General features: G+C 45.2%; 3 protein-coding genes across 3 annotated transcripts in view; 1 reads left to right on the top strand and 2 right to left on the bottom strand.

Annotated features, from left to right (window-relative positions):
- LOC139548464 (dynein heavy chain domain-containing protein 1) overlaps positions 1–10,249 on the top strand; it is a 43,327-nt gene extending 33,078 nt beyond the window's left edge. Inside the window, exons 36-46 of the mRNA XM_071358171.1 lie at positions 3,734–3,844; positions 4,225–4,401; positions 4,599–4,777; positions 4,998–6,035; positions 6,156–6,327; positions 6,418–6,540; positions 7,108–7,333; positions 7,757–7,848; positions 8,123–8,272; positions 8,482–9,104; positions 9,209–10,249. Coding sequence (XP_071214272.1) covers positions 3,734–3,844; positions 4,225–4,401; positions 4,599–4,777; positions 4,998–6,035; positions 6,156–6,327; positions 6,418–6,540; positions 7,108–7,333; positions 7,757–7,848; positions 8,123–8,272; positions 8,482–9,104; positions 9,209–9,589 — 3,272 coding nt within the window. The 3' untranslated portion in view covers positions 9,590–10,249. The remainder of the gene's footprint in view (positions 1–3,733; positions 3,845–4,224; positions 4,402–4,598; positions 4,778–4,997; positions 6,036–6,155; positions 6,328–6,417; positions 6,541–7,107; positions 7,334–7,756; positions 7,849–8,122; positions 8,273–8,481; positions 9,105–9,208) is intronic.
- LOC139548019 (ribosomal RNA-processing protein 8-like) lies at positions 9,732–14,584 on the bottom strand. The gene is made up of 8 exons (XM_071357309.1): positions 14,400–14,584; positions 14,021–14,143; positions 13,574–13,862; positions 12,559–13,483; positions 12,267–12,396; positions 12,051–12,157; positions 10,332–10,428; positions 9,732–10,247 (listed from the first exon to the last, which is right to left on the bottom strand). The coding sequence occupies exons 2-8, from the start codon at positions 14,123–14,125 to the stop codon at positions 10,134–10,136; spliced, it is 1,767 nt and encodes a 588-aa protein (XP_071213410.1). The 5' UTR covers positions 14,126–14,143; positions 14,400–14,584; the 3' UTR covers positions 9,732–10,133.
- Positions 14,585–14,653: 69 nt separating this feature from the next.
- On the bottom strand, positions 14,654–20,357 carry dhx40 (DEAH (Asp-Glu-Ala-His) box polypeptide 40). Its single transcript, XM_071357308.1, has 17 exons — positions 19,972–20,357; positions 19,693–19,838; positions 19,370–19,489; positions 18,973–19,209; positions 18,425–18,491; positions 18,205–18,336; positions 17,914–18,013; positions 17,732–17,818; positions 17,464–17,646; positions 17,260–17,340; positions 16,878–17,035; positions 16,648–16,762; positions 16,428–16,536; positions 16,218–16,312; positions 16,069–16,138; positions 15,721–15,949; positions 14,654–15,444 (listed from the first exon to the last, which is right to left on the bottom strand). The coding sequence occupies exons 1-17, from the start codon at positions 20,147–20,149 to the stop codon at positions 15,323–15,325; spliced, it is 2,229 nt and encodes a 742-aa protein (XP_071213409.1). The 5' UTR covers positions 20,150–20,357; the 3' UTR covers positions 14,654–15,322.
- Between the last annotated feature and the right edge of the window lie 1,292 nt (positions 20,358–21,649).

The following is a 21,649-nucleotide window of genomic DNA, read 5'->3' as shown; positions in this document are numbered from 1 at the left end:
ACGGGGCTATACATTTGGGTGAGGTTTTTTTCTCGCCTGAGTAGCCTCGTTTCACTGCCAAAAAGAAAATTAAGTGTTATTTAGTGTTCAGCGAAATAACATCACAATACAGGTAGCCTAATCAAATAATTAACATCCAATAACATTAACCGTTACTCTCTCGCGGCAGTGTTGCCAACTTAGCGACTTTGCCGCTATATTTAGCGAGTATTCAGACCCCTCTAGCGACACATTTTCAAAAAAGCGACTAGCAACTTTTTCTGGTGTTATTGGAGACTCAGACGTGAAAGTACATATCGTTCTTACTCTTCTCAACGAGCAGCGGATGCTGCCGTAGGCCCCACCCCGTCCCAAAGCACTCACAGGCGGCCCATCCTCGCGCAGCAGTCCCTCACAGCTGCAGGAGGAGATGTTCACCCTTCCACGTCCAGACTGCAAATGAATCGCGCGTGTGGGAAGCCGCCGATGGCTGATCCCTCCCTGGCATACATTCAGGGCGGGATATAAATGTAAAAAACTAAACAAAAAAACAAAATACAATAAACTAAGTAATTCCACCAGAGTGTCTCTTTTGGGTCACTTTTGCCGGTCCCAAGCCCGGATAAAGGAGGAGGGTTGGAATTGTGACATTTAAAAAAAACAAGAATCGACAGAAGAAAGTTCATTTGTAGTTCTAAACATATTTAAGGTGTTTTTTACAATTTTTTTGTCTCTCCGACGAAGTTATTCCTCTCCCCTACAGCGTCCATCACAATTACATGCACATGGCCAATTATGCAAATTAGGTGATGCCGTCATTAGCGACTTTTAGGACAGCCAATAGATACTTTCCTTACTGAGGAGTTGGCAACACTGTCTCGCGGGAATTCCATTACCGGTCCGTATGTAGCCAAACGTAGCTGCTGCTCATTCCGTTTGCTCGAAAATGGATGAATAGTTAGAAAAAGTAAGGCCCGCGTCCATAGAGACAGATACCAGCTCTACTACCAGCAGTACTACACCTGCACCTGTTGACGACACAAGTTGTTCTGCTTCCACGAGCACATCCAATGCTAGCTTCAGTAATTCTACATTTCTTGTTAGCTTAGCTAGCATAGACACTGACAGTTGTGAATCTGATGCGGCCGAAGAGCTACTGCCCCCTTACCCGGGAAAGCACCAAACAACAGACAAGGACTTTGGACCATCGAAGAGGCACAAATATGATGAGAACTACATTGATTTGGGGTTCACTTATATTGGGAGTAGTGCCTTTCCTTAGCCACAGTGTGTTATATGTGCAAAAGTACTATCTCACAAGTTGATGAAACATTCACTCTTGCGCAGACATTTAGAAACAAAACATGCCAATTTGAAAAATAAGCCACAGGATCTTTTTGAGCGAGAATTAAGATGACTTTCGAGTAGTAAGACATGTATAAAAGCAACAGATACCATTAACAAGAAGGGGCTAGAAGCTGTATTTTATGGTGAGCTACCGAGTGGCTTGGACAAAGCAAGACTTAATTCTTCCTGCTGCAGCGGATATGGCTGTGACAATGCTGGGGGAAAATGCCCCAAAAAACTATACAGACAATGCCTTCATCAAACAACACTGTTTCACGACGCATCAGTGACATGGCAGGAGATGTTTTGAAACAACTACTGCTTCGCATACAAGCCAGTGAATCCTATGCGTTACAGCTGGATGAGTCAACAGACGTGGCGGGCCTGGCACAGCTCCTGGTATATGTCCATTATGTTTATGGGGGGTCAATGAAGGAAAACCTCCTGCAAACCAGTACAACAGGAGAGGATATTTTTAAAGTACTGGACAGCTTTGTGATATCAAATGGACTTTGGTGGTCAAGATGTGTTGGTATCTGTACTGATGGCGCAAAAACCATGACAGGGAAGGCCTCCCGGGTGGCGCAGGCTCCTGGGTTCGAGTCCAGGCTCTGTCGCAGCCGGCCGCGACCGGGAGGTCCATGGGGCGACGCACAATTGGCCTAGCGTCGTCCGGGTTAGGGAGGGTTTGGCCAGTAGGGATATCCTTGTCTCATCGCGCACTAGCGACTCCTGTAGCGGGCCGGGCGCAGTGCACGCTGACCAGGTCGCTAGGTGCACAGTGTTTCCTCCGACACATTGGTGCGGCTGGCTTTCGGGTTGGATGCGCGCTGTGTTAAGAAGCAGTGCGACTTGGTTGGGTTGTGTTTAGGAGGACACATGGCTCTCGACCTTCGTCTCTCCCGAGCCCGTACGGGAGTTGTAGCGATGAGACAAGATAGTAACTACTAACAATTGGATACCACGAAATTGGGGAGAAAAAGGGGGTAAAAAAAAGAAGAAAAAAGCATGACAGGGAGACATAGTGGAGTGGTAACACGTGTGCAAGCAGTTGCTCCCGACATCACTTGGGCACACTGCAGCATCCACCGAGAAGCTCTTGCTGCCAAGGGAATGCATGACAGTTTGAAAGACTGATTTTCACAAAAGTGAAAATGGTTAACTTCGTTAAAGCAAGGCCCCTGAACTCTCGTGTATTTTCTACACACTTTCTACACTGGGCAGCGACCATATAAGGGGCAAAGTATTGACACTTATTTTTTAATTGAGAGACAAGCTTAATTTTATTTTTACTGACCATCATTTTCACTTGTCTGACAGCTTGCATGATGACGAGATTCTCACACAACTGGCCTATCTGGGTGATGTTTTTTCTCGGCTTAATGATCTGAATCTAGGATTACAGGGACTCTCCACAACTATATTCAATGTGCGTGACAAAATTGTAAGAAGTTGGAGCTCTTCTCTGTCTGCATTAACAAGGACAACACCCATGTCTTTCCATCATTGTATGATTTTTTTGTGTGCAAATGAACAAGCTTACGTACAATGTCAATGTGATATAGCGAAGCACATGAGTAGGTTGGGTGTGCAATTACAAAGGTACTTTCCCGAAACGGATGACACAAACAACTGGATTCGTTATCCCTTTCATGCCCTGCCTGCAGTCCACTTACCGATATCTGAACAAGAGAGTCTTATCGAAATTACAACAAGCGGTTCTGTGAAAATGTAATTTAATCAAAGCCACTGCCAGATTTCTGATTTCTTGAGCTGCGCTCAGAGGATCCTGCCTTGGCAAATCATGCTGTTAAGACACTGATGCCCTTTGCAACCACGTACCTATGTGAGAGTTTATTCTCGGGCCTCACTAGCATGAAAACTAAATACAGGCACAGACTATGTGTGGAAAACTATTCTCGGGACTCTCTCCAATACAACCCAACATTGCAGTTATGTGCTTCCTTTCAATCACACCCTTCTCATTAACCTGTGGTGAGGTATTTACAATTTTCAATGAACAAATAAGGATTTATATGTAAGATGGTTAAATAATGAGCAAAATTATTGATTATATTATTATTTGTGCCCTGGTCCTATAAGAGCTCTGTCACTTTCCACGAGCTGGGTTGTGACAAACTCACACTCATTCTTATGTTTAATAAATGTATTGTATAGTGTGTGTGGCAGGCTTACAATGATGGCAAAAAGCAACATTTGTGAATGCGCTGACCCTGGTGCAAGAGGGGGTCCGCAGTTGGAGGTTGAATGTTAGAAGGGGTGCGGGACTATAAAAAGTTTGGGAACCACTGACCTAGGGGAAACGTCACAGTTAAGGTCAAACAAAAACTGATTTGTACATTTTGTGTTTGAGAAATGCTGATTGTGTATGTTGCTTCCCCATCAGGCCATCTTCCAGGGGACGACACCACAGCTCAGAGGGAGGGAGAGTATGAGCTTGTGGTCAGTGCTGATGACCCAGACCTACTGGACAATGTCAGGCAGGGTTCAGAGAAAGGTGAGCTAATGGAGTTAGTACATATTGTGCTGGAGGAACATTTAGATGTTTGTGAGACTGATACTGGTTCCTTTCCTTGAGGGGCTTTACTCTTTGTCCCTCACTCACATCATGCTGTGAGCCTGGTGGTCCCAGATGTGGTCCAGTATGTTTCAGTTGGTAGAGCATGGTGCTTGCACCGCCAAGGTTGTGGGTTCGATTCCTGGGGCCAACCATACGTAAAATATATTCAAGCATAACTGTAATTCGCTTTGGATAAAATGGCATATATTAGCTGTGTGTGCTCTTGCGAACAACATTTGTCATTGTCAACATGACATGAGTGAAATTATGCCATTATGGCACAAACAGACTAAGGCTATCATTTTGTTTCCGTGCAGGATTGAGGGTGTTGGTTACCCACGTGGAGCGAGCAGTCCCCAGCCCAGAGTTCCTGAAGGTGTTGATGCGGCCGGCAGGGAGCTATTCTCCTGGTCTGAGACGACCTGTTCAGACAGCCCATCCAGAGTTTTGCCTGTTCCTCAGCACTCCACTACCAGTCAGACTCATACTCAATGGTAGGAAATATATATACCAGTACATACTTTTCTTTCTGCTCATGAAAGTAGTAGTTTGAGCCAGAACGGCCTATAGGGCAGGAGCCTATATCCTGTTTCTGTAGCGTGAGGCAGCTTGATGTACAAGTACACCCCCTCCCTGGACAGGACCCAGTGAAAGTAGGTTACTACTTTAATTCTCCATTGTGTCCCCACAGAGATCCACCCGTCTATCCTGTCTGAGGTGTGTGTCATTGACCTCTCTCTGAGCTCCACTGAGGTGCAGGAGCTCATGTTGACAGAGCTGGTGCAGTCCGAGTGTCTGGAGCTGTGGGTTCAGCACTGTCTCGTCAACACCGACAAGAAGGCACTGCAGGACAAACTGTGCCAGGAAGAGGTGACCCAATAAGAATGAGACCTATATTTCTCTGGCTTTAGAATATAGTATATTACTCTGTGTTATACTGTAATATGCATCCCAAATGACGCCCTATTCCCTATATAGTGCACTACTTTTAACCAGAGTCCTGTACACTATGTAAGGAATAGGGTGGCATTTGGGAATCACAATATGGGTTTATAGCAAAGGATTTATTCCTTTTATTCCCTCTCCCCAGGTCTCTCTAATGGAGTACATCCTCCAGTCCTTCACCCCTCTGCTGCAGGACCCTGAGTTCCTCCCCCGGGTGTCGGCCTGTCAGACAGCCTCCCAGAAGCTGCAGGCTGAGATTATGGAGCTGAGCCTGGAGCTGGAGCGCCACAAGCCCCTCCTGGCTGACTTCCACAGAGTGGCAGGGCTGGCCACAGCCCTCTACCAGGCCTTGCAGGAGGTGGCACGCCTCTCCCCCTTCTACTTGTTCCCCCTGAGGAACTTCCTGTTCGCTGTGAGGGGGACGTTAGTCCTGAAGGGCCGACCGGATGTTAATTTTAGTGGAGAGGTAGTGACAGGGGCGGTCATGGCAGAGATCACGCACAGGATGGTATCCCACCTGTTGGCCCAGTACCGGCCCTGCCTGTTCCAGAGCCATGCAACCCTGTTGAGGCTCCTGGTGTCTGTGGCTCTATTCCTGCACAACGAGGGCTGCTCGGAAGTGGAGCGGTTGGCATTCCTCAGGGGCCTAGGAGATATGGACCTCCCAGTAGATGCTTCCACACCAGCCTCACCTCCACCGTCTACCTCTCCATATCAGCATCATGTGCTCCCCAGCTGGGTGCCTCCTCACACCCACACAGAGGTCCTCCGGCTGCAAAACATCCCAGCCTTCACAGGGCTGCTCTCATCCCTGGCCACCTCTCCCAGGCAGTGGCAGGAGTACCTGCGCTTCCCCTCCTCCACAGTGGTGGGGCCTGTCCCCTGTCGCTCTCACTCCCACCTGTCCACTCTGCAGAGGGCTCTCCTCTGGAAGACCATGTTGCCCCACTGGCTGGCTGCTGTGGCTGAGGACCTGGCTGCCTGTCATCTGGGCCAGCCCATGCGGTCAGCGGTAGCTGGGGCCCCTCACACCGGCTCCCCAGAGGCCCTCTCCCGCTTCCTGAACAAACACAATGGGCCAGTCATAGTCACACTCCCAGGCCCAAGCAGAGATGGATGGGCTAGCATCCAACCACTTCACTGGCTGAAACAAGTGTCCCAGTACCAAACAGACAAAAGAGGGGTAATTCTTATGTCTTACTTACACACAAACATACCTTTTGTGTTCAATTTAAATCAGATTGCCATTATATCCAACATTCCAGTTTTGTGTAATAATCTTCTAAATGACTGTTGATTTCAGGTGAAAGTCATATCATTTGGAGCTAAATGCCAGAAGGAGGTCATCCTCTCGGCACTGAAGATAGCTGTTCATGATGGCCATTGGCTGGTCTTTAACAACTGTCATCTGTTAGATCAATGGGATGACGAAGTGGTGTGTCAACTCAATCAGTTGATATCCTGTGCAGCCAAAGGTGAGAATCACAATAATAATCACCAATCTTATCCACCCTGTGTAATCTCAAAATATGTAATCTCAAATCTAATACTATTATAATTTCCAGGGCACCAAACAGATGTGGAGACAGAGGGCCTCATTCCAGTTGGGCTGTGTGCAGGTAGTCGGGTCCACCCACGCTTCAGACTGTGGTTTATCACACGAGGATACACCCCACTCTCCATCCCAGGTACTCAATAGAACATACTATCACAGACACCTCTTTTTCCATGACTGTTAAGTGTTAGGATACTTCCCAAATGCCACCCTATTCAAAATATATTGTGAACTACTTTTGACCAGAGCTCTATGGGCGCCTGGTCAAAGATTAATGGCTCTATTCAATCGGTATCGCAGAATTTCTGCACAAAAGCCCAATTGAAATTTAAAGGGAATGTTCCCACGTTGGCGGAGATTGCATTCACGGTAAACACTGCATGTCGGGTCAATCGGAAATTACCTTTACATTTCTATCACACTGGGCACCTGTGGCGCAGTTGTTGGGGGGGCTCAAGGTCACAACGGCAGGCAATGGCATCTAGGCTTTGATACCAGCAACACTCCGGATGCCAGCTCACTTCACGGCAGATTTTTTTCCATCAGACCCGGGATTCAAACTGGCAAATCTCTGGTTGCTGGCTCGACTCTCTAACCGTTACCCCTGGGGGGTGCTATTTGGGATGCATGGCCAAGACATAAATACTATATAGACTGTATAGGGTGCCATTTGAAACTAATTGTCCTCTCCCCCTGGCAGCGTCAATGAGATTGTGTGCGCTGCGTCTGGTCTGTGACTCTCCTTGGGATGTGAAGGAGGAGCTGTGCTCTTCTCTGCGTCAGGTTGTGTCTGTCACTTTGTCTGCCCCAACCTCTGGTGTCACAGCCTGCACCATGGAACCCATGCTACGCGCTGCCATCCTGCACTCTGTCCTGCTGCAACGACAGGCATACAAACACCTAGGCCAGGGAAACATCTATCACTGGTGAGATGACTATATATTGGTTATCATGATGACAGATGATACAAAGCCCTGCGACAGGCTAGTGTCCTGTCAAGGGGGTGTACCTGTACATCACAGGAGGCTGTTGAGGCTCATAATAATGGCCGGAACAGATCTAATGGAATGGCATCAAACACCTGGAAACCATGTGTTTTGATACCATTCCACTGATTCCGCTCCCATCATTACCACGAGCCCGTTCTCCAAAATGAAGGTCCCACCAACCTCCTGTACTGTACATCAAGCTGCCTCACGCTACAGAAACTGGAGAAACAGCTCATACCCTACGGGCCATTCTGGCTCTGACAAAGCTTACTTACTCTCATGATAGATGATGAATAGGACATATTATTACCACAACATTGGTTATATGCATGTTAAGGATGTTTTTATTTTTTTCTCAAGGACTCAGGAGGACCTGCTGGCGCTGGTGGATGCTCAAGTCCACATCGCCAAAGTCTGTGGCAACCCAACTGGGGCGCTGGAGTACATAGCAGGTAACGCTGCTTTCTCTACTTAGACCTTATGTAACAGTTGAGGACTCCCTAGTAACTAATTAAATTGAAATGGAATTGTCAATGGTAAACATATTGTTCATATTCTGTGAAAATATGAGTACATAATTTCTTGGGTATGCATCCCAAATAGCACCCTGCTCCCTACATAGTGTACTACTTTTGACCAGAGCCCTGGTCAAAAGTAGTGCATTAAATAGGGAGCCATTTGGGACAACGTTTTGATTTTGACCTTTGTGCCCTGGTATGTTGATAGCCAACCTGGTGTATGGAGGCCATGTGGCAGACCTGGCAGACCTGGAGGCAGTGGAGAGTGTGTCTAGGGCCTGTCTCAGAGCAGCACCTCCTCTCTGGGGCAGTGGGCCTCACACTCTCTCAGATATCATCCACATACCTAGCCGCTGTGGTACTGAAACGCTTCACTATTAACCAGCTACAATGCCATAACAGACCCTACTTACATCACTAACAAAATATATGTCTATATTAAAGACTAACTCATATCCTATGAATTTGAAGTACATTACCCTACTTACATGTTCAATCTTCAGCAGTCAGTCATAGGAATCTGTTCTTCTGAGTAAATGAGGAACATTTCTTTTGCCATCTCTGCAGACTTATCAGGCCTGCTGCAAAGTCTGGAGCAACGTGTTCAGGCTTTGGCCAACACCAGCGACCCCTTGGTGTTGGGCTTTAGTGCTGGTTTGGCAGAAGAGCTGGTGAAGGTTCACAGCCGCACCCTGAACACCCTGCTTCAAGACTCCCAGAAGCCCTTTGGCAGGGTCAGGAGCACCAACAAGCTGACCCACCCTGCTCTGCTGCCAGACTTCACCCAGGCCAGGGACCGACTACTGGCCCTGAAGGAAAGTCTGGGACGCAAGGATGACATCAGGGTTGTGAGTGTAGGAGCTCCATCCCTGGGACCCCTACGCTACTTCCTCCAGGCAGAGTGGGATGGACTGGTTGATGTGGTTTCCTCCCTGCATTCTGAGCTTAACCAGCCCATGCGAAACAGCAAGCCTACTGTCTCCTCTCTCCTGACCGTCTCAAGCCTGTTCCGCCTAGAAAGGAGAGCAGAGCTGCTCAAGGCGTACCTATGTGATGAGGCCACCATTGGTCCTTCCAATGCGTACCGCCTGTCTGCCTTCTCCAACGCCAGGGGCTTTCTGGGCGCGTTAATCAGGGAGGCTGCCCATGCTAAGCAGAGGGACATCAGCAACATCTCTCTTCATTTCCAAGTACAGTAATCTCTAAACTGCCTCCCAAAGCTACAAGTACCACTCATTCTTATTAGAATGATAAAAATGATATTCCATTTATTGCTTTTACTTTGTCTTGCTAGGTGCTCAGTGCCGCAACATCCCCAGCCTCTCTTCCCCTGACCGGTGTATATCTGTGTGGACTAGAACTGAGAGGGGCACTGTGGGATACACGGCTAGGAGCCCTGCAGGACACGCTCTCCCCCCAGCCCTGCCTGCTCCCCCTCCTCTGGGTCAGAGCACGGGTGAGGAACACAGACACCGTCCGAGCCCCAGACAGCCCCCCCTGCAACACCTCCTCCCTGCCCCTCTACCACTGTCCCCTCTATCTGGACCGAGAGCATGGGGACAGTAGATACTGGGAACTGGCTGAGAATAACATTATCACTCGTGTCCCTCTAGTGGCCAAGCTAGATCCTGTGCTATGTACACTAAGAAGAGTGAGGCTTGTGAGTACCCTGTGAGACTAGACTGCAGAATTCAATGCTGCGATTATACTGAAGCACTTATTTCTAGACAGAGACAAGGTTTTAACAACAGACTTTAAAAAATAATAATTTCTCTTGCTTTTGACTTGATTCTTAAATCTGAAATTGTGCATAAGACTTAATGCAATACATTTATTTTGATTTAATAAAGAATATACCAATGTCAACAACTTTTGAACATGTTTTGTCTTTGAAACAGAAATTTGAAAGCCCATAAAAGGTTTAATATCAACAATCCTTGAAACGTTGTTTGGAGGTCAAAACTACCAACTCATCTATGAAAGTTATTTTCATATTTACAGTAACAACCAGCAGAAGAGCCCTTTTATGTTACTGTCCATCCTGCTTGCCTCGTCACTGACTTCTCTCCAGGGGGTATGTCTCAAACGGCACCCTATTCCCTATATAGTGCACTACTTTTGACCAGAGAACTATGGGCCCTGGTCAAAAGCAGTGCAGTATAAAGGGAATAGAGTGCCATTTGGCATGTATGTTTGGAACTGTTTCTCCCATGTTGTCCTCATCGTTTCTTGTACACACAAGGCCTCAGCTCCAATCCTCCTGCCTTTATCCTCTCTGGAGCTTCTGCGATCTTCTCAAACTCAAATGAGTAAAAGTGGCTATTCTCTGTGTCCTAAGGAGGGAGCAAAATGAATAGAGTAGGGTATTGTAACAATATATTACATAAAACATGCGCCATCACTGTTTACTGCCTTACCTTTGTAACCAACTTGAATCCCAGGCTGGACAAAGCACCCATGAAGTTCCGCACATTCTCAAATCTACTTGCTACCTCTGCTATTTTCAGGATACCCCTGCAAAAAAAGACCCAAAGTGTTGATGACGAAAACATACAGTACCAGTCAAAAGTTTGGACACCTACTCATTCCAGGGTTTTATTTTTTAACTATTTTCTACATTGTAGAATAACAGTGAAGACATCAAACTATGAAATAACACATATGGAATCATGTAGTAACCCCAAAAGTGTTATATTTAGATCAGTTTATTTTATATTTGGGATTCTTCAAAGTAGCCACCTTGATGACAGCTTTGCACACTATTGGCATTCTCTCAACCAGCTTCATGAGTTAGTCACCTGGAATGCATTTCAATTAACAGGTGTGCCTTCTTAAAATATATTTTGTGGAATTTCTTTCCTTCTTAATGCGTTTGAGCCAATCAGTTGTGACAAGGTAGGGGGGTATACAGAAGATGTCCATATTATGGCAAGAAAAGCTCAAATAAGCAAAGAGAATCATTACTTCAAGACATGAAGGTCAATCAATCCGGAAAACTTCAATAACTTTGAACCATCAAAAAAAACATCAAGCGCTATGATGAAACTGGCTCTCATGAGGGCCGCCACAGGAAAGGAAGACCCAGAGTTACCTCTGCTGCAGAGGATAAGTTCATTAGAGTTAACTGCACCTCAGATTGCAGCCAAAATAAATGCTTCAGAGTTCAAGTAACAGACATCTCAACATTAACTGTTCAGAGGAGACTGCGTGGATCAGGCCTTCATGGTCGAATTCCTGCAAAGAAACCACTACTAAAGGACACCAATAATAATAAGAGACTTGCTTGGGCCAAGAAACACAAGCAATTGAAGACAGACCGGTGGAAATCTATCCTTTGGTCTGATGAGTCCAAATTTGAGATTTTGGGTTCCAACCGCCGTGTCTTTCTTTGTGAGACGCAGACTAGGTGAACGGATTATCTCTGCATGTGTGGTTCCCACCGAGAAGCATGGAGGAGGTGGTGTGATGGTGCTTTGCTGGTGACACAGTCAGTGATTTATTTAGAATTCAAGGTACACTTAACCAGCATGGATACCACAGCATTCTGCAGCGATACACCATCCTATCTGGTTTGCTCTTAGTGGGACTATCATTTGTTTTTCAACAGGACAATGACCCAAAACACCCCTCCAGGCTGTCTAAGGGCTATTTGACCAAAAAGGAGAGCGATGGAGTACTGCATCAGATGACCTGGCCTCCACAATCACCCGACCTCAACCCAATTGAGATGGTTTGGGATGAGTTGGACTGCAGAGTGAAGGAAAAGCAGCCAACAAAGTGCTCAGCATGTGTGGAAACTCCTTCAAGACTTTTGGAAAAGCATTCCTCATGAAGCTGGTTGAGAGAATGCCAACAGTGTGCAAAGCTGTTATCAAGGCAAAGGGTGGCTACTTTGAAGAATCTGAAATACATTTTGAATTAACACTTTTTTTGCTTACTACATGATTCCATGTGTTATTTCATAGTTTTGATGTCTTCTCTATTATTCTACAATGTAGAAAATAGTAAAAATAAAGAAAAACCATTGAATGAGTAGGTGTGTCAAAACTGATGACTGGTACTGTAGAAATACGGAAAATAAATGGGAACACCTTCTACCCCAACATAGCTCTGTTTTTCTGCATAATATCACTTACCCCATCACCAGCACACGGTTAGCCTCAACTAGGAAATCCCCAAGGTTGGTCCCCATAAGAGAGAGACAGAATACAGCTATGTCCACAGTGCCATCCTTGAGAGGTACCTGCAGACAGGTGGGAAAACAATAGACATTACAGAAAGAACACAGACTGCATAGTAAAACAGGCATGGATGAAAGAACACATTCAGCATCAAGGTAAAGTTGGACTCACATTAGCCATGTCACAGACAGTTACACGGTCACTGATAAGTGCCAAGTCAAAACTGTGCACTTTGTTCTTCACGCTCAGAGCAATTTTGCAGTCGCCGCAGCCGAAATCTGCCACCACCAGAGAGGCAGGCCTAGAACCAACACAAATGGTCTTACAAAGAAAGCCACACACTATTTCAATGTGGATCCCCCACCCCAGAACCAAGACAAGAAAAATACAAAAAGTATGCAAACAGACTTATTGCAAATACTGCAAGTATGTTAGGGTCAGATAGAGGCATAACACAACTCACTTGTGGCGTATGTAGGAGATTATGGCGTCAACAGGATTAGCTGGCCAGCGCTGGACCTGTGCCGTGAAGCCCCTGTGGTAGATGCCGAAGGCCTGGGGATCCTGTCTGAACATGCGTTTAGCCTCCCCACTAGACGTGGTGTACAGAACCTCGTTAATATAACGGAACCGCGCTGACTCCAAACGCTGCTCCATGCGGGACCTCAGAGCAGCCGAGCGGTCTACAGAAGCCTCTTTCACCTCTATGGTGAGTGTCTCCTCCTGCTCTGCAGGTAGCTTTTTCTTTTCTGGGCTCTGGCCATGGAGCATTCTCCTGAGCTTCTCTCTCCTGCGGTCCTGCTCTTTGCTCTCCTCCTGTTTCCATCTCTTACTGCCATGCAGCTCTGGGTACTGCTCCTCCCTAACCATCTGAAGTTTCTCCTCTTCACCTGGGGGTTTAGAGTTACCTAGTGGCACTGCTTTTACTTGACTGCCCCCCTTTGTCTTTTTCCCTGAAAAGTTCTTATTGTTTTGGACTGTTACTGTGCCTGGAGTGGAAGCAGTCTCAATGAAGGTCATCACTTTTCCCTCTGGGACCTTTTTCCCTTTCTGTGTTTTACGCTCACCCTCTTTCTGCTCTTTGTTTTTCTTTGTCTGGCGTTGCGGTGTCTGGACAACTGCTGTTTCCCTGTTCACATCAGATGCTGCTTTTGGTCCATCTTCTGTGTCCTTTTGCACAGAGGTCTCTGGGGGGGTGGTATTCTCTCCATTTTGAATTTTGAACTTGTTTTTACATTTCTTCTTGTTCTTCATCTTGTTTTTCCATTGCTTTCGGTTTAATCTTTCAATCTCAGCATCTGCTGCAGCTTTTTCTTCATCCTTGATAGATTTTGAATCTTGTTTACTACCGCCCTGAATGGACTCTGTATTCTTTACCTTTTTGAACCCTAGGAAATAGAGAAAGACAACCTCAAACATCTTTTCAACTTAAGACACTCCTGTTTACTCAATTGACAGTTGTTTGTGAAACAACTCACCTGCTTTTACTGGTTTCTTTGCTTTTATTGGCTTCTTAACAGGCACTGCAGCCTTCTCCTTGGCACCCAGATCTCCAATGACCTCGTCCTCTTCTCCTGAAGCGGCTACTTTCTTGCGTCCTCTTTTGCTTCTTTTCTTCTTCCTCTTGGTGTGTGGTGTCAGTATGGCCTCTGTTTCACTGTCACTGCCTGCTTCATGAGGGGCACTATTGCTCTTGTTCCAGTTTGGTACTGATCCCAGTGTTTGGAGGGTCCGTAACAAACTCTTTTTCTTCCCAACACTTTTTGGCTGTTCGGAAAAGCATAATGACAGTGTCAAACCGAATACCAGTGTAAACCAAAATGTAACCCTCTATTTGAATATGTGGTCACTGGCAGAGTGAGTTATGCCTGGCTTGGCTTACATAGGTACATTTAATTATAAAGAAGATTGAGATGGCATCTAACCGTGATATTGGTCCTTTCAGACAGTTTGAAACTGCTGATGACCGTCTTGGTCAGAACTTTGGCTTCTGGGTCATCGTTCCATTCATCCTCCTCTGCAAACAACATGCTTCACCAGCACTGTAACTAAAACGGTAATGCATTGAGTGAGCAAGTAAACAAGAACGCACGTGTATTAGAATAAATGTTCTCTAGACTTGTGTGATTTGTTTTTCAGTACTGGCAGTAGATTCCAGAAAAGCTGACAACGCTAACCTGCTTATATTTAAAAAGCTAACTAGCTATCCTTCGCTAGCGTTATATCAGACTACCTTATTTGGCAGCCATACGTCAAAACTGCTAGCAACGTTCATTGCGATGCAGATAAGACAACTTCACTCACCTGTCAGATGACTTATCAACACGAGATGTTACTGGACTTAATTGAATCGATTCAATGTGTATGTTTAGAAGGTAGTCGGTGGATATTGCCAATTTTGTTAAGCCACGTTAGGCTCGCACATGGACGGTCCAAAACAGGCGCATGTGAATGACGCAAGTCTCTCCGCAAAGGTTGATGGGATATGAGTCTTATCTGGTTTGTATGACTACAAATGGAGCAGACAAAAATAGGTTTTTAATAATAATGAAGCAATGGAAATACGAAATGAACCTTTATTACATAAGAGGCAGAGTTGTACAAAATAAATGGCCCGTGGTTATCCTGTTCTCTAATGTGCTGATTTGACAACACTGTTGGGTGACATATTGAAAACTGTATGTGATTCTGTAACTGTCCTAAAACCAGTAGAGAACGGTTGCAGAGGTCCTCCACTGGCAATATTTACTCTGAAGACAAAACCGTTGATAAGTATGAAACTAAAAGATAAATATACCACTAAAAGAAAGCATAGCATAAAACATCTGCAGTAGTAGACATTTGATATGACTACGATAATTCATTATCTGCACCTAGTCCATTATTGATGTATGTTTAAATATAATAATAATAAATGCCATTTAGCAGACACTTCTATCCAAAGTGACTTAGTCATGCATACAATTTATGCATGGGTGGTCCCAGGAATCAAACCCACTACCCTGGTGTTACAAGCACCATGCTCTACCAGCTGAGCTACAAAGGACCATGTTTGACCCTGAACTCTCAGATTTCTGTGTTGTAAAACATTGTTCAGAACAACACCTGTGCAGTTTATTATAACAGACAGGCTTTTAACCCCTGAGTGGAGATTATTCTATCCTGGTCAGTCCAATAACTGAGTCTTTCTTCCCCTGAGGATAAGTGTCCAATGTCCTCCTCCTCTCTCACGATGCTTTGCCTTGTTGCCGCTCCTGTTTTCTCTGTAGGTAGCGAGCACGGGCATCACTCACAGAGCTTTCATCATTCCGTTTCTCCAGTTTCTTGAACACGTCTTCAGCAGACCCCTCTGGAAATAAACCAAACACACAGAATAACCTCTGTTAGATTGTCAAGCAGACACAACAAGCATACGGATCACCTGGGGGCCTGGAAGGAACAGAAAAGGCACTACTGTAACTTGTAGCTTGTCCAATAGGAATGCTCATTACATTTTCCATTTAAAAAACCTTTGCTCCAATTAAAGGATTTTGAATGATGAAGGAGCAGCTACAGAAGCATCAAATGTTATGCATTTTTTTCTATACCAGTGAATTCATACTCATCACCAGAGTCCATCACCCACCAGTTTGTCTTTTAGCTGCTTCCTTGGTCACCCACTTGGCCACCTCCTCGTCCGTCACCTCCTCTCTGGCCACGCTGCTCAGCTCGTACACATCCACCTCATGGAGCTTAGGAAGCAGGTCCTTCACCCAGTCATAGCGGATGGGGCACACCGTCCGGATGTAGATCCGCGAGGTGACCAGCAAATCATGGAAGATCACCCAGTCCAGCTGGGCCTCCTGGTCAAAGAGCTATGGGGAGGGGGAATCAGGTTATCACACAGAGCGATGGGGACTGATGTGTAATATGCATTTTGGGGATTTTATGGAGTGTTCTGAATTGATCAGAATATAGTCCTGGAAGTCTTTACCGTTGATGATGGATGAATGTGAACCATGGATCCATGCCCATCCATCGTGCAAAACACCTTCCCAACTGACCTGAGAGAAAACTCAAAAATGTTGTGGTTATCTTTCTTGACTTTTTAACATAACTGGGATTTAAAAAAACAAGCCGTACCTTCTTGCCACATTGGTGAAGTAACCAGTGCATAGACATCTCCTGAACAGCTCACTCTTATTGCCATCAAACTTCTCCATAGGGAAATCTCTCTTCTGGAAACGACGCACATACCCTGATTATAAATCTGTACATACATGGTCAGAGCTTCACATCATAGTTTTAGCCACACCAAAACTAATAAGATATGTAAACAAACAACAAACTGACCTTTTGTAGTCTTAGGAGGATCTCTCTGAGCTGGGTCTCCACGCTGAAGGCTGACTTTAGCGCCCTCCAGTGTATATAGTTGTCTTTACACCATGCTGAAGGGGCATCACTACAGTAGGCAGCAAAACAAGCTCACGTTAGATGGAGACCCATGAACATGAATGCAGTGAACATATAATGGAGCTTATTAAATATATTAAGAGGAGTTAATATTGTATACCTGGCCTTGCACTTCTCAAACACACTGAGCAGCATGGTGAAGTCATTACAGCTGCCCGCCTGCACTCCCAACTGCCTGTGCTTCTTATCTGCCTCCTTCTGCTTCTCTGGATGGCCTGCAGAGAGAGCAATGTCAAACATTTAGATTAGAACCATGATGCCTACATATGTATTTCTGACATAACCACATCTTCATTGATTAAACCAACGCCTCAGGCCGCTATTGTCCACCTGGCCTGATGAAAATGTTCTCCACAGACAGCATGGCAGCTACAGGCAGCAGGAGGTCCTCACAGCCCAGGGAGGCAGCCTGGAGCAAGGCCCGGGTCAGCCCTGGGGGCAGGGGGAACTCTACCATCAGCTCACCAAGCCGGGTCACTTTACCTCTCCTACAGACAGGGGAGTGGGATATTGATAGAAGATAACAAGTGCTATTAAAGATTGAGTTATGATAGTCATGAAGAACTGCCAGTACTGTATGTGGTAGGTTCCCCTGTTATTGATGGTGAAAACGGCAGAGTTGTATCCCTATGTGGCTGTAGATGTATCTGGTGGAGATTAGTATAAACAATGACAGATGTACACGGATATACAGTATGTCTATATCTCTCACCTGTCGATGGCGTCACATTGGTAAAGCCGTTTCAATGCTTCTAGGATGAACCTTTCCTCTGGACGGTCCAGGTAAGGGAAACTTAGAGAGAGACACCAAGCAACAATGGCCTCAAATTACTTGTTGGATTGTATTGTATTATCAACAGTCTCAAAAACGGACACTGGTTTCTCTGAGCACTTGAGGAAGTGGAGCTGTACCTACCTGATGACATCATGAACTCCCAGGCACTTGAGTGTGAGGATGACAGCGGTGAGACTGGTCCTCTGGATCTCTGGAACTGTGTACTCCGGCATGCACTTCTCCCAGAACTCCTGACTGTAGATCCGGAAGCACTTCCCGGCGGAGGTTCTCCCTGCCCGGCCTGCTCTCTGCAGGGCCTCGCTCCTACAACACCACACAACATTACAGTCCTGTTCATTAGGCACGAAACAAAAGGAAGCAGACTGAAACAGGGACTTACGGGACTTACTTTGAAATCGGAACCACTTCGAGGATGTCCATGCCAACCCGTGAGTTGTGGTTGAGTTGCTTCACAAACCCACTGTCAACAATATACCTGCAGTGAACAAATGAGTCATGAAATTTGAGGCCTTGCCATTCTGTGGATAAAAATTGCTCTATGCTGCTCTGATAAGCCTTATGGTGACTCACTTTATTCCATTGATGGTGAGGGACGTTGCTGCAATGTTGGTGGCCACCACACATTTCCTTATACCCGGAGGGGGAGGCTGGAAGATCTGCTTCTGCTGATCTGTGAGAAGGACACAAATCATTCATATTATTTAAAAAGGAGTTGAAATGAGTCATGACTTTATACTTTTGATTTAGCAAGCCAATGGCATGCTAAACTGTGTCCACTTGGGTGTGAAAGGGAACTCCTTTTTGTCTTTCTATATGTGAATGTCACAGTGAGGGGTACTCGGACAGTGCACCAAACCCTACCAGTGGGCATAGATCCGTACAGGGGCAGGATCAGCAGCCCCTCCACTTTACGGTCCTGCACATCGTAACGGTAGTCTATGGATTCAGCCTTCTCATACAGCATGTCACAGGCCTTCTCAATCTCAGACTGTCCTGTTATAAACAGTTGTATTTAATTTTTTTAAACTGTAATCAGTACATTCATATTCTGGAGATAATGTGTAGATTATCATTAGGTTACCTGTTAAAAACACAAGGATATCCCCAGCCATCTCACTGGTGTGCACATCCAATGCCACCTTGACAACCTGTCACAGACAAGAGGTTTGTTCATACTCAAAGTTTCCCCCCATATTTGTTTACAGACATTTTAGTAGAGACAATCTACATTGAGCAAAAAAGTTATAATAAACAACTTTGCCTTTTGTGAACTAACACGCGCAACTTTACTTTTTAATATTTTCTACAAGCAATGACTTCTCTGATAGCTACTTAATTGAAGAAAAATGTACTTGTACAATGACTAATGTACACTAATGTACTAAGATATGTGGTTGTCCAACCTAGCTATCTTAAGATGAATGCACTAACTGTAAGCTGCTCTGGATAAGAGCGTCTGCTAAATGACTAAAATGTAAATGTAAAGCAAGGAGTATGCAGTATTAAATGGTGTTGATGGCAGAGTTTAAATTAGCTAAATCCTGGGGTGATACAATCATTGAATTTATTCATTATCATACACTATACTAACAGTAGGCCTAAGTCAGTATAAGCAAGCTCACTCCCTACCTCTTTAACATAAACAGAGCTCTCTGTATCTTTTGGTCCTATGGCACAGCTAAACTTGGAGGTGACAGGAAAGGTTCTTCCAGGGATGGTGAAGACAGGACAACCTCCCAGGAACACAGAGAGCTTGTCTGTCTCCAGTGTGGCTGACATTACCACAACCTTCAGGGGGACAGAGCGACCCTTAGAGGCCTTATCTGGACTGGAGAGGGTCTGCTTCAACAGACCCAGCAAAATGTCCTGCAGTAAAGCACATATTACACAACTGTTTAATGCTACAATCTGGGATTAGTTTTTCAGAAAAACAGCAGCCCCACCACTTGTTTTGGTATACGACTGAGGGATGGAGCTGGGCATATAATCAGATTACTGTTTTCAAGTAGTTGGCTCTATTACTGACAGTGTTAAGGCTCCTCTCATGGGCTTCATCCAAAATGACCACACTGTACTGAGACAGAACAGGGTCTGCCAGGATCTCTCTCAGCAGACAGCCATCCGTCATGTACTTCACCACCGTGTCCTGACAAAACACAAACACAAATCTCCTTTCAGGGACACACATTTGCTTATATACACTACAATCTAATTATCTTTACATTCAAGTGACAATATGTAGACCCCATAGAACACTTTCAAGGTGCCTAAAATCTAAGCGTATCTAATAATTTATGTGAAGTATCAATTTAAGCAGACAACTAGGTAGGTGTCTTGGAGCTCTCTCACCTGTGTCGTGCAGTCATCGAAGCGCACTTGGTATCCGACCTCTCTACCCAGACTGCAGTGCATCTCCTGTGATACCCTCTGTGCTACAGTGATGGCTGCTACTCTCCGAGGCTGGGTGATGCCAATCTTGCCATTACCCCAAAATCCTACACAACAAATACAACTTAACACCTATCCAAACCTTTCAGACCCCTCTATAAGGACAGCTCATAGACGAAGGCTATAATAAAGGGTATAGAGCTCTATTCTGTAGACACAGGTCCCATGGCACAAACGTACCTGCTTGATGCAAGTACTGGGGAAGTTGAGTCGTTTTCCCACTGCCAGTCTCGCCAGTGACAACCAAGAATGAATTGTCTTTGACAGCCTGCTGAAGTGTGGCCTTGTGTTGATAGATCGGCAGGTTCTTTGATTCGTCTAAATCTCCCTTGGTATCCCACTTCGTCCTTTTCGACATGATGGACTCTATTGTTGTTCAACTATACGAAGGGGAATGACAAAAGCTGGTTCCAATAACGTATATTACACGCATACACTAACAAAGAGTAAACACATAACTGCTCACTTATATAGAGTTGACTCTCCGACACAATATTCTAACTTTTGGGTCGTAAAGATTCTAAGTTACACACGTTTCCGTCAGCAAAACGATGGAACACAGCAACTTCCGGAAGCAATGCATTCTGAGTTTTCATTGGTCCCTGTCGTTGGTAAATACCCTGACGTAATATTTTAAGCCGCCCCCCTAAGTCTGAAAAAGTATTCCTCTTCTTCTGTGGGTTTTAAGGCGGACTACAACCCCAAAAGGTGTATTGCCGCAACCAGCTGGACGGGTTGAAAAAAAAAGGTAAAACATCTAATCCATACGTGATAGGGAAATGAACACAAATAAAAAATAGTAAATTGACAAACAAAACGTACACTTCTTCCTTCTTTCAAATCTCCATATGTGCCTTCTCAGGCTTTAGGGCCTTAGAGGGTGGTACAGCTTGTGAGAATTGTCCATATAACTCTATATTTTCTTGGACCTTTTCTCCACTTTGGCAGTGCCATTAATCAACATAGCTATAAAGGCCACAAAGTCCACCTTCTTAACCTTTAAAATATCAGGGTCCTGCTGGTGAAAGGCAACTCCTGCAGCCTGCAGTGAAGGCTGATCCACCACCATGGACTCTTCGGGAGCACCATTCAAACTCTCAAACCTTTTAATAGCTGCTGCATATGAAATGCCCTGGACAGCCCTGACTTTGACCACCACATTTTCTTTCACTTTTGTTGGGCATTCAAAAGACTTGGCTTCACGGTTCCCACCACAATTGCAACATGTCACATTTTCAGCACTTTTATAACACATTATATTTTATTTTCCACAACTTGGACATCTCGGTTTCTCCCTTCTGCAAACACTTGAAACATGACCAAAAACTTTACAGTGATCACATTGCATTGGTCTTGCGATAAGACTCTGTAGTTTATATACCCCAGCTGCACTTGAGTAGGGAGAGATTTCTTGTCAAAAAACTAAATAATAACTTTTTCATCATTCACCACAGTATTCATCCGACGTGTATCAATCACTACGGGAATATTTTTCATCTCTTCAACATCGACTTCCCACGAGATGCCAGATATTACCCCCTTGAAGGGTGCACTGTTCCGAAGAGACACACACGACACGTCACATGCTGATCACACCACTCGTGTCACGTGCGTTGCAAAATAAATGTACACATACATGTTATTCAATCATTGCGACAGCGAGCACCTGAGTGGCCATGCGTTATAATAGAAGTTGGTTATATTTGCGACGCTCAACGCGTTGCAAGTCCTGCCTCTCAAATCTCCTCATTGGTTTTTAGGAGCATATACCCATGTGGGTGATTGAAAGATGAACTGACGTCCACACTGACGTCCACAGATGAACTGACGTCCACACACAGTAATGCACCGTAAAGTT

Source organism: Salvelinus alpinus, chromosome 21 (assembly GCF_045679555.1).
Source record: "Salvelinus alpinus chromosome 21, SLU_Salpinus.1, whole genome shotgun sequence".
Lineage (NCBI taxonomy): Eukaryota > Metazoa > Chordata > Actinopteri > Salmoniformes > Salmonidae > Salvelinus > Salvelinus alpinus.
The sequence above is the reverse complement of the archived record's forward strand: the minus strand, read 5'-3'. Positions and strand labels throughout refer to the sequence as shown.

Coding starts and splice junctions, on each gene's coding strand:
- LOC139548019 (XM_071357309.1), bottom strand. CDS start 14,125: ATGTTGTTTGCAGAGGAGGATGAATGGAACGATGACCCAGAAGCCAAA. Junction 13,484..13,573: donor AAAGAAACCAGTAAAAGCAG/GTGAGTTGTTTC, acceptor TCTATTTCCTAG/GGTTCAAAAAGGTAAAGAAT. Junction 12,397..12,558: donor ATCTCCTACATACGCCACAA/GTGAGTTGTGTT, acceptor TGTTGGTTCTAG/GCCTGCCTCTCTGGTGGTGG.
- dhx40 (XM_071357308.1), bottom strand. CDS start 20,149: ATGTCGAAAAGGACGAAGTGGGATACCAAGGGAGATTTAGACGAATCA. Junction 18,014..18,204: donor GTACGGATCTATGCCCACTG/GTAGGGTTTGGT, acceptor TCCTTCTCACAG/ATCAGCAGAAGCAGATCTTC. Junction 16,537..16,647: donor TTTGAGAAGTGCAAGGCCAG/GTATACAATATT, acceptor TGCCTACTGTAG/TGATGCCCCTTCAGCATGGT.